At 34.4% G+C, this 12,855-nt stretch overlaps 1 protein-coding gene across 4 annotated transcripts in view; it reads right to left on the bottom strand.

The window, feature by feature from the left end:
* Positions 1-1,747: 1,747 nt before the first annotated feature.
* The window catches only part of LOC149529469 (N-acetyltransferase), a 57,598-nt gene continuing 46,490 nt past the window's right edge, over positions 1,748-12,855 (bottom strand). For 2 of the 4 annotated variants that reach the window (XM_089810255.1, XM_089810257.1), the window contains exons 11-14: positions 2,726-2,835; positions 2,539-2,597; positions 2,254-2,441; positions 1,748-2,156 (exon numbers count right to left, since the gene is read on the bottom strand). In XM_089810255.1, the coding sequence (XP_089666381.1) occupies positions 1,965-2,156; positions 2,254-2,441; positions 2,539-2,597; positions 2,726-2,835 (549 nt within the window). In that variant the 3' untranslated portion in view covers positions 1,748-1,964. The remainder of the gene's footprint in view (positions 2,157-2,253; positions 2,442-2,538; positions 2,598-2,725; positions 2,836-12,855) is intronic. The other 2 variants (XM_089810258.1, XM_089810259.1) reach the window with 1 other exon arrangement.

Genomic DNA, 12,855 nt, shown 5'->3' with positions numbered 1-12,855 from the left:
TCATTATCATCCCTCAAGTTCCACAACTTGAACTGCAATTTGTTGTGCATGAACCATAACATTATTTTGCTCAAGCATAGGCTAGCCATTCCTAGAACCTCATTTGGTAACGAGTGTTCTATCACCCATCTTCAAACCATTAAGAGTAACACAAGCGATATCAATCACTACTATATCCTAGTAGACACAAAAGCCATAACATTTTGAGTTTCTTCTCTCATGGTCATTTACAAGATCAAATGCACCCAATGGTCCAATTGATGAAAGAAGATCAATAATATATTTCATGGTTTTGTCTTGCAAACCTTGACTCTCATGTCAACAATATTTTTACATTGCTCCTTAAAAACTCATGTGAACTAGTTCCATGGGTCAAAGGTACACTCATTGTCTTTCAATTTTATCACAATCTCTTGAGGGCCTATATCTCCTTTGCAAGTGACAAAATTGGAACGACCCAGATATATCACCTTCTCTTCAATGTTATAGTTAACAACTAATATAATGATGCATCAATGTGTTATTCATTTCTCTTAGTGATCTCGCTATAATTATATATGATATCAAGGATCTAGTTCAATACTTGGATGAACAAGTAGGATTCCTCCCCTAATGGAGAGTGTTGATTGTGATGTTTGTTTAAATCACCTTCTTAGTTCTCAATCAATGATATGATATTGAATGTGTGAAACAAAAGCTTTGTCGTTCTCAATATAACTTTACGAGTTAATAATTTATAATTTGCAAGCTATATAAATGTGATTTGCATCCAATTTTAATGTCAAACAGGTGAAACATAAGCTATATAAATGTGATTTGGGTCCAATTTTAATGTCAAATGAGTGAAACATACATGTGGCCCCATTTATTATATTATTAATATATAATATAATTATTATTATATTATCAAGCAAGAGTCTAGAAGACAACAATGAATTGGGAGGGTCTTATGTGGGAGGTCTTAAATTCAAATCTACTTAAGCTTAACAAATAATAATAATTAATCTTGACTTTGACCTCTTACCAATCAAAAAAATTATTATATTATCATGTTATATTATTATACAATTATATCATAATAATAATCATAATATAATAATTGTGATATGATTATACTATCACACAATAATATAATTATATTACCTCACAATAATATAATTATAATCACACCTTCATGATATCTATGTTGGCATATCCAGCTACAATAAAATCAACATACAGGGTGGATATTTCCAAGCAATATGCCCTATTGATTATTTCTCAGATAGTCATACATACCAGCATTTATGAGCCTTGTTTTGACTGCCAAACTTAGTTTAGGCACAGGAACTTCAATCTTTTTTAAAAATAAAATTTCTCAATTTCTAGAAAGTGGCCTCCTTCAAAAATACCACATTTTGGTGATATGTGACCAACAGAAATGTTTATGTTTTACAAATCATGTTTCATATTTGTGTAACTTTTCAATAAGAAGGGCTGGGGCTTTGATCTCGAGCTTCAAATGCATCTCTCTTGAATCAATCCAAAAGGATCTTAAAGAATCAGTCAGTCTGTGCCACTTTCTTTGACCACAATTTGATTCTCCATTTGCACTACTATTCTAAAAAATCATTAAAAAGACATGAATAACCTTGATATCAACGATACACCAAACATGAAATAAACCTCTAAATTTATGAAATCAAGAAACGATTAAGAGTAAAAAATGGTACATTGGAATACAAGATTTCTACGCAATTCTATCCCATGAATCTGAAAGGAAGAAACATAAATAAATGTATGCAATGCTTAAACAGGGCACAGTTTTATCTTGTTGCTAAGAAGATGGCAGATTGATTTATTACAACCGGAAGTCATCTCTAAGGACATATTAACAAATTATAAACAAGATAGATACCTAATATGATCAAAATTATGGATCTTTTGTAGACACTGCATTATATATCATGTTAAGAAACATTGAATTATTGTAAAGATTCTGTGAATTGTGGAGCACTAAAATCAAATTCTTGTTTCATTATGCAGCACATGAACCAGTCACTAGTGAAAGTTGGCATCCCTGTCATTGCTGCCGCTAAAGCTTCTGATGTATCTTCTTCGCAAGTTAATGCAAATGTTTGGGAGGAGACTGGCACCTTTTCCAGACTAAGCAAAACCTGGTGTAATTATATCCAGAACAAAGCTCCAAGTTATTATCAACTAATGCCACACACATTGCTATGTCAATAGAGCATTATGAAATGTACTAATCACCTTTGCACCTGTAGATTCCACAATAGATGAAAGCACCTCCACTGGTGGCTGAATATGTGATGTAAGATACACATGAAAACCATCAAGCAGTTTGTGGGGATTAGCACGAGCCCGAAGAACCGCATCTTCTACCTTTACTCCATATTTTGACTCGAAATCTTCATCTTTCAAGATAAACGGCATCTCGTCTGCAATGCAGTTACAATTAAGCACAGGCAGAGAACAAGGTTAGTCCTTTGCAGTCATATAAACTATCACAAATATGCTATTAATTTATGCACTTACCTATAAATTTGTTTTCCTTAAAGCTGGCTTTCAGCCAGTCTGGAGAAACTACCCAAGCACTGTAGAGAAAAACATGATAATTTTTTATTAGTTTATATTATGGTCTTGAACTTATTGACAATATTATATCGAAAAAATATGTGATATATCAGTGGATTTTGTAACCTCCATGGATATTAGATATTACCCGGCACAAAGTGCAGTACTGAAATTCAGGGTCCGCCTTACTTGCCCTGTGACAACATGAGTGCAGATGTTTCCAACTGAAGAAACAACACCTCCCATCTTCTCTACAATCTGCATATTAAAATTTCACACGAGAAACCGTATTATATTGAGATAACATGGCTAAGACTAAAAAGTTATATGAATAATTATACAGGATTCTAGTTTTCATGTTTAAATATTAAAATTTAGTAGTGTGTGTGTGCGTGGGGGAGGTGAGGAAGCCGCAGACTTATTGATAGGCTTTTTCAACTGGGCTATTTTGTCACGTTTCTATGAACATTAAATTCTCTGATCTATGAATCTTAAAAATAAAACTCATGACCCCTCCTATAAGAAGTAAATTTACCTATCAAATCTAATAATGAAGAATTGTGACTGTTGATGCATAACATTTGTAAATACCATTTGAAAGATTCAGCTTAACATGGTATTCCTTGTTGTAATCTTATGACATTTTTTTTTATTGTTTCAGAGTTTAAAGCTGAAATCTGTCGTTTTCCAAAAGGCGGGTCATGTTGGTTGTCTTTTTGTGCTTTCTAAATGTTCTCATGATCAAAGCTTTTTGTTAACATTAAGTGAAATTAACTTGGCAATCCTAAGTCACTATCATGTGTGACAAAAATATGTAATTCCAATTTCCAATTTATCTATGATAAATTGTAATTGCACTTATAGAAGCGGATCCAATTATCAGCAGCGGTTTGCAAAGCATATTGCCAAGATATTACTTTTAGTATCCACTTTGGGTGTGGAGTATAGTTGGACTTGTACATCATTGTATGTTGACATATGTCATTTGCATGTTCTCTGATGTGGGAGGCCCAAGTTTGCATGTTTTGCATGAAGAGTAATGGAACAATAGGTATTGACCGGATCCGATTGGCTGTGATCTAAGCACCCATGTGAAGACCATGTACTATTTTATTATTATTTACAAAGTTCATGGATTGTCCACTATAGCAGGCATGGGTTTTTGGCAAGCACCTTCACCATCTGTTTCAAGAAACCAAGATGGTTCTGTCATATTTTCCTTAAATTGAAGCCTTGATATAGTAGTTTCATATGCTCAGTTGCAAGTATCCAAGTCCTGCCAAACTGCTAAGAGAAGGCAAAGTTGGTGTATTGTTGTACAATCTCATTTGAATATAATTATATACTTTTCCTATTTCCTATGTGGAGTTTTTCTTGGAAAGGTTTCTCCACAAAAATCTGATGTCATCTTATTTTATTGCTACTTTTATCTTTATGTTGAATGCACAATTGCATAATATCATATTAAGTAAATTTAACTTTTCAAATTTGCAAGCACACACAAAATTCCTTAGCACTTTAGGTTCATTTTGGTTTATCAACATCTGGTATCATAGCTAAAAAATCTATTGAGAGAACGCCTTTCTTTTCGCTATTGAAGATTTTTTGGCTACAATGGGAGCATTGTGAGCTTTGCAGATTTGTGAAGAAAATTGTGTATCATGGCCTGTACTTCTCACGATATTGAGAAGTTGAATGGTTTCAAATACAAAATGTGGAAGTTTAAGATGTAAGATCTCTTTAAAGAAAGAGATCAATGGTTGTAGATTTCAATGAAAAAAAAATCATCTACTATGTTTGATTAAGATTGGAAAAAGCTGGACATAAAAGCATGAGGAACCATTTAGTTGTATCTTGCAGATCTTGTCATCTTGAACGTTTCCAAGGAAGCTACCGCATACAAGTTGTGGAACAGAATGGTGAAATCTACAAAACTAAAAGTTTTTCTAACAAGCTTTATCTCAAAAAAACATTTATATTTTTCAAAGATTTAGGATAGTGATTTTATTACAGATCATCAAATGCTTTCAATTTGATATTACAGTTTGCATTAGATGTTAAGATGATAAAAAAATGAAAATAAGTCCATTTTATTGCTTTATTCTTGGCTGTAATCTTAGAAACATCTAAATGTTTCCATAAGTGGTGGTACTGCAAAGCCAAAGATGGATAATCTCCTTGCTACACTTCCTTAAGAAGAAATGAGATGGACCATGAATGTTGGCTTGCAAAATGTTTTACATGTAAGGGATAGGTCCAAGGAGAAAGGAGGACCTAAAGGGGACAAAAAGAAAGACGAGTCAAAGAGTGTTATAAAACCTCTATAAATATAAAAGTGCTAGACCTATGGTAAGAGAGGACGTGAAAAAAGGAATGAAAAAACAAGAAAAAGAGAGCAAATTCCTTCATGGAAAATTCCTCAAACAGTGATGATTCTAATTCTTTATTTATTTCACCTAACACTATTAGTAGTGATGCTTTGCTTATTGATTTAAGTTACTCTTAGGATATGACTTCTCACAAGAACTTTCTATATATTCCACTTATTATAGAGAGGATGTTCTCCTTGGTGATAATGGCAAAGAGAAGATTGTTGATAAGGGTAAGGTAAGATTTTCTTGATAATGTAAGATCTAAAACTTATATGATGTTATACACATTCCAAGGTCTACTTGAAATTTACTTTTTGTATCCAAGTAAAATGATTATGGAATGCATGACATTCGAGAAGTCTAGCTATATTGGTAAGAGAGAATTTGGTGATTGCTAAATGATCTCGGATAAAGACTTTGCTTAGGCTTAAGCCTCCAATTTTTGTAATTTTCACCATTTTCTATGCCAGGGATAAGTTCTCTTAGGGTGAGAAGGCCATGGGCTTAATCATTGTACTTGACTACTAATTATTGTAGTTTGTTTAGGCTTAAGCCTCTATCTTGTACTTTCGACCTTTCTGTCGTATAAAATCGATGGAAGTTTTAAGCAAGTTTATGTCCGACCTTAGTAGAATGTGGTGGGCCTTTTTAAGAGATGTTTAGACATTTGCAAGTGTGAAAGTGATAGGATCACTGCAAATGTAATAGCACTGCCTGTGATGTATGTATTTTCCAAAGGCAGCGATCTCTTACATTTATATTGAGAATGAGTGAAGGAGAGACATGTCCTTTCATGTGACATGTCTATTCATTAATATGTGAAAAATATAATGGCAACTGATTTTATGGTTATATGAATATACATATCATTTTTATGAATAATCTCTCTCTCTCTCTCTCTCTCTCTCTCTCTCTCTCTCTATATATATATATATATCACATGATATTAATTAAATATATATATAATATCTTCAATAGTTTAGTCTCATAGGTTTATCCGACTGAAGCTACCAAAAACAATAACACTCCCTCTTAGCTAGGAAGGATAAACAAATAAATTTGATATTACCTTGTTTTAATATCAAGGATGGCATTACTAAGAATATATTTGAGTAGCAGATACTCACCATTAGATATCATCTCATGATATCAAGAGTAATGGCCTTCTAAACGTCGAGTTGCAAGATATTCACATTAGGCTTTTTGAACATTAGGCTGAGTAATGGCTTTTTGAACACTAGGATGCATGATATTCACCAAGAACTCTAAGCAATGGCCTCTTGAATAGAGTGTTTTTTACTGGTGAATATTCGTAATTTTGTGAATTTTAGAAATTTTTTGCTAGTAATTTGGCTAATAATTTAAGATTTAATGCAACCTAAATCGCCGCATTTTTATTAAATTTAGTTCTAAAATATTTAAAATCGCTCAATAATTTATTTTATTAAAAAATTAAACTCAAAGATTCGCCACAATATTTGATACATGATTAGATTTGAATCACCTAAATATTATTTATTATCGAAGAAATTAAAATTAATTCACCACTAACTATCATAATTATTAGTTACTTTAGGGATATATTACTAATATTTAGTTTCAAATATTGATTTAAAATATAATGTAATTATCCTCATAATTTCCATGAGATAAAACATGTTCAATTTTGATTTGTAATATTCCATGATGATTAGCGAGCTTCCTATTATTATTGAGATTCGCCATTATTTTCTACTCAAAATTTATGATTCCAAAATAATTGCCAATGTAAATAATATTTAAAATAAAAAAATTTGAGAGATTCGTCGATGAAAACAATTTGGTTTTTCAAAATAATGAAAGATTCGCCAATAATTTATATCTTTTTCTAGAGGGGGGTTTCTTAAAGTTTACCCTACTCCTAAACATTAAGTTGCATGACATTCACCAAGCACTCAAAATGTTCATAAAGATATCATCTCATAATATCAAGAGCAATGGCCTCAGAATATCAAGTCGCATGATATTCACCAAGTACTCCGAGTAGATGGCCTCCCCAATATCAAGTCGCATGATATTAACCAAATACTCAAAAACATTCTTAAGGTATGTGCATAGTATCCTCAATAACACTTACCATACCAACATTCATGGTTGCTTTATGGAACTTAATCTACCACGCAAGATATAAGCTCACTATCTACTTAGACATCATAAGATATCCATCATAAAAGAAGATTAAGTTATTGTAAGATCGTCACCTTCCAATAACTTTAACAAATACAACTCATAATCATTTGGAAGTCGTTATTTCCTCGTGATGTGCACAAGGCCCAAAATAGTCATGAAATAACATTCATGATTCATAGTCCTCTAACTACTTTAGTTTCTTGGTCAACGTGGTCTACTCCCTCTGAATAGATATGATCTAGATCTTCAAAATAATCACCTGAAATGAATGGTGGGTACAATTGATGAATGGTATTCTGATATAGCATACTATCTCACATATGGTGAATGTCCTTCTCATTTTACTTACAAGCCAAGAAGAAGTTTAAAGCTCGGAGTTGCACATTTTGTTCTCTGGTACAGTGGTCTATACAAACGTGCAATTGAAAGTACTTTCCTTTACTGTGTTGATAAAGCACAACAGATCAAGTTGTAGGAATCCTTTCATGATTCAGTTTGTGGAGGTCATTTTTTAGCACCACTTACTGCTCATAAGATTTTGTGAGCTAGGTATTATTGGCCAACTCTCTTCCAAGATATGTATGATTGGGTATGTAAATGTGAACGTTGCTAGCATTTTGTGTCATGTCCTCAAATTTTAATGTAAAAAATTAATTTAATTAATTAATTAACTGGTCCTAGAATTTAAATAATATAACAAAAGAACCTTTAATTAGTTACTTTAATTAATTAATATGGGGCCCAAGTTAATAATATTTGTATTTGTGGTTCCGATTGATTTAGTATATCTTGGACCCATTTTTATTTAAATTGGTTTCGTAGGTGTTGCCGTCGGCTATCTTTGTAAACTCTCAGGAGTTCCTCTGAAGGGTATTTAATCATGGCATGTAGGTAGTAGTAATGCAATTTGGATTATTTCTTTGTACTGTAAATTCCTATTGGAGTTCTGTATTGTTCGCCATTTTAGAAGTGAAAGACCTTCCCTACTTGGCTAGTGAGGTTTCGATGGGATTCATCCCTCAACCTATTCCATCTATTACTTAGCTCAATTCTAGCAAATCGGAGCATCTTTCTTATGTGCAAATATTATTGTTTTTGGAATACATCCATCTTTATTCGTGTTTCATGTGTGGAAGTGTTTGCTCTGTGTTTCTATTGATTCCTCCATGGTTGATCAACAACTGCATCCTTCCCTACGCATACCCCTATCACTCGTCAACAACCATCATCCGTACCCATTTCTCTGTCACCGTACAGACTTGTAGTAGCAACCATACGAGTCACCCTACGAACTGTATCATTGATCATATGGCCCTTCCCTTGCTACATCGTACAGTTGCACTCATTGACCATATGGCCCTTGCCTTACTACATCGTACAAATGCACCCATTGACCGTATGGTCCCCCCTTGTTACATCGTGTGACTACAGTGTCTTGTTTGACCATACGACCTACCTTATTGCTACTGTACAACCTCTTCTCTTCCCTCCATATGGACATTGGGGCTTACAGAAGTTGATTTCAATTTTAACTGTGCATCTTTGCAAAGAGGAAAGACACCCTTGGTCCTTTTTTGGAGAAGAACTTTACAGTGGTATCAAAGCTGGTGATTCTACCAACCTTTTGGGAGAATGGAGAACTTTGACTTGGATTACACTATGGCCCAATTTCGAGCTGATTGGAGGGCACATCTGTTAGTCGAATGCTCTAAGAATACTTTTACGTGCCAACTATTGGATGGTCAAGTTGTAATGTCCCTGCTAATTAGGGTAAGATTACCTGCAAAATCCTTTGTTAGAATACATAAAGCAATACATTAAATTTCTCTCTTCTACCCTCATTTAACCCAATCTTAAAGGCGTCTACATATCAGGATCGATAATCCTCTCGAGGGTCCTTAGACCCCTGACTATCTTTTGTCTTCTATGAAGAGCACCCTTTAAGGCCCTTCTTGGAAGAAGTATCCAGGGCCCTTGACACGTGCATCTGTTAACATCAACAAAATATTTGGCCTTTAACCATGTTAAGATCACTCTCTTCCAAGTGGGAATCTCTTGATCTCGAAACAAGATCACTCTCTTCCCATCAGACTCTATTGATCTTAATTAATAATTTATTGTATTTAAATAAGAAAATAAATAAATAGATGAATTTATATGCTTTCATAATAAGTTATCTTATTCCCATATAATACCCTTGCCTAGGTACTGTATGCACTCATCCATGTCCTTTCCTTTATTAATGCCTTTATAGATGCGGATGGCAGGCTCGGACTTCTAGCTCAGATTTCATACAATGCACGCCTTGGTACACTGCACTCCCGTACGCTTATCAATTGATTAAATGTGACTAGGCCCATCCTTTATTCCCTGAGATTTCCTCAATCCCAAGGTGATTGGCTCGATTCCTAATTGGATGCACAAGTTTCTTGCCTTGACCGCTAGTTGGTGGTTTGGTGTTCCTCTAACTATATGCTTATGTCCCTCGATCCTAATTGGATGTTTTTAAATCTTCTCCCTGTGTACTTCTTTCTCCACCCTTACTGCGCTTAAGTACGGGCTAGGGATTGACGACGTGTCTCATGGTACCCGCTAGTTGAAAAGGTAATATGTATTTTGTTATGTTTATTTAGTGATTTCTACTTTGTTTGTTCTTTTATAATTAATTTATGAATTAATATATCATAATGTTTATTTAGTAAATATGCCATGATAAATTATTAGGTTTATAATCTTTTGTAACAATGGGATGACTTTATAATCATAAGTAGGGTTTATGTAACAACCATTCATATAAGTAAAACCTCATCTTTTTTTTGTATTAATAACTGATATGAATTGATTTGATGAATAATCATTTACGAAGAATTGGTAATGAGATCTTATGGTTTATAACTTAACCAAGGCTCATTTCACAAGTACAGGATGACAGAGACAAGGTGGTTGGTGAAATCATTTACCAAAAAGAAAAAATCTACTTGGTACCTAAGTCCAAGATGAAGGAAATGATTATGGAAGAAGGTACTTGCACAAATATCATTGAACCAATGCTCGACGATCAACTTGATGGAAATTCGGGTTCTACTAGCGACCCTTCGAATAAGCAAGCTCTATTGGTAGTTGTTCAACCTCCTGGTGATGTGGATTTGATCAAGGATTATTTGCAAGAGCAATCTTTACAATTGGCCAATTATAAAGTCTATTCTCCAGTAGCAATCATGATGGATTACACAGATGAATTTCAAGTTTGGGATCTTGGTGACTCGGGACGGGACAATATTTTTATCTAAGTGGTGCAACAGATGCTTAACGACAATGTGGTGCAAGGGAGGTTTGATGACAATTCACTCCTTTCACATGCGTGTTTGGTTTGAAATCCTGATGACTCAGGACATGACAATATTTATATCAAATTGGCACAACGAAAGTTTGACGGCAATGTGGTGTTGCGAAGGATTGATGTCATTTCACTTGTCTCGCCTACACATTTGATCTGGGACCTTGAAGTTGTTGGCATTTCGTCTAATGACGGATTGCTTGAGGGCAAGAAATCTTTGGGCAGCAAGGATTTGTCATGTCCCCAAATTTTAATGTAATAATTTAATTTAATTAATTATTAACTAGTTCCATAATTTAAATAATATGATAAAAGGACCTTTAATTAGTTACTTTAATTAATTAATATGGGGCCCAAGTTAATAATATTTGTATTTGTGGTTCGAATTGAGTTAATATATATCTTAATTGTTTCCATAGGTGTTTTCGTCGGCTATCTTTGTAAACCCTATATATTTTAATTGTTTCCATAGGTATTTTCATCGGCTATCTTTGTAAACCCTCTAGAGTTCCTCCGAAGGGTATTTAAGCACACCATGTAGGTAATGGTTGTTATGTGATTTGGATTATTTCTTTGTACTATAAATTCATGTTGGAGTTTTGTATTATTTGCTATTTCAGAAGTGAAAGACCTCCCCTACTTGGCTAGTGAGGTTTCGGTGGGATTCATCCCTCACCCTATTCCATCTATTACTTAGCTCAGTTCTAGCAAATCGGAGCATCTTTCTTATGTGCAGATATTATTGTTTCTAGAATACATCTATCTTTATTTGTGTTTGAAAGTGTGTGCTCTGTGTTTCTATTGATTCCTCCATGGTTGATCAACAACTACATCCATCCGTATGCATACCCCTATCAACCGTCAACAACCATCATTCATACCCATTTATCTATCACCGTATAGACTTGCAGTATCAACCATACAGATCACCCTGTGGATTATATCATTGATTGTACGGCCCTTGTCTTGCTACACCATACAACTACACTCGTTGACCGTACGACCCTTGCCTTACTACACTGTATAGCTACACCCATTAATCATACAGTCCCCCCTTGCTACACTGTCTTGTTCTAACCTTATGGCCTGCCTTGTTGCTACCGTACGACCTCTATTATTCCCTCCATGCGGACATTAGAGCTTACAGAAGTTGATTTCGATTTCAACGGTGCGTCTTTGTAGAGAGGAAACACACTCTTGGTCATTTTCTGGAAAGGAACATTACACTTTGTTGGGAAGCAAAAGTTAGCAGCACTTCCATTAAAGCAGGTAGTAATTGAAGAACCATTTCAGCAATGGGGTTTAGATTTCATTGGTACCATTAATCCAGCATCTAGTGCAAGGCATACTTATGTTTTGACAACTACCAATTATTTCACTAAGCGGGTAAAGGCGATTCCTATAAAGAATGCAACATTATCTGTGGTGCGCTCATTTTTGAAGGAGAATATTATTTCTCGTTCTGGAATTCCCAATAAGATTGTCTTAGACAATGCTTCAGTAGTTTCATCATTTGAGATTATACAATTTTGCTTTGAACATGGTATTTTGTATCTCATGCATCTGATTATTATCCACAAGGAAATGGACAAGTTGAGTCCAATAATAGGAACTTGGTTACGATCATTCACAAACTCGTGGATGATAATAAAAGAACATGGCACAAGGCATTGTTTGATGCTTTATGGGTTGATAGAATTACACCAAAAAGAGCTATTGGCATATTACCATTTCAACTTCTTTATGGTTTAAATGCAGAAATCCCATAACTTTAGAGCTTAGCAATAGAAGATGGTACTTTTGAAAGTTCTTTGGATAAAAGACTTATGTTTCTTCAGCAGCTTGAAGAACAAAGAACACACATGCTGGATAGGCTTGTTGCACATCAACAGCAAGATCTTGTTTGATAAAGACGCCAAGAAGAGAGAATTTTAGGTTGGAGACTAGGTTCTACTTTGGGATAAAAAGCGAGAACCAAAAAGCATTCATGGCAAGTTCGACTCTTTGGCGCGGCCCTTTCACTATTCACTCAGTGGCAAGAGAAAACAGTTTCTTGTTGGCATACCGTAATGGAACTCCATTTGCACTTCCATAGAGTGCACAACATCTAAAGCATTATTTCGAATAAGCTCCAACTAAGTACCCATGTACATAATGTCCAAGTCCTTTTAGTTTAGAGTTTTTGTTTTTGTTTTTAGTTGCCTGACTCTATAGCCCAATGGAGCAGATAAAGGCTCTTAGAGCTTGTTTTTCATCATTTTTACAAGCCAATCTATAACCTAGATGCCATATTTATATGTCTTTGCATTTGGAGTTGCTAGGTCAAAGTTTGTTCCACATTTTGGCCATTGCATTTCTCTAACCATCTCCACATGTCCGAATTTGAACCATGTTGTGTGG

This window comes from Cupressus sempervirens, chromosome 11 (genome assembly GCF_028749045.1).
Source record: "Cupressus sempervirens isolate cs-2001-9-10 chromosome 11, ASM2874904v1, whole genome shotgun sequence".
Taxonomy (NCBI): domain Eukaryota; kingdom Viridiplantae; phylum Streptophyta; class Pinopsida; order Cupressales; family Cupressaceae; genus Cupressus; species Cupressus sempervirens.
The sequence above is the reverse complement of the archived record's forward strand: the minus strand, read 5'-3'. Positions and strand labels throughout refer to the sequence as shown.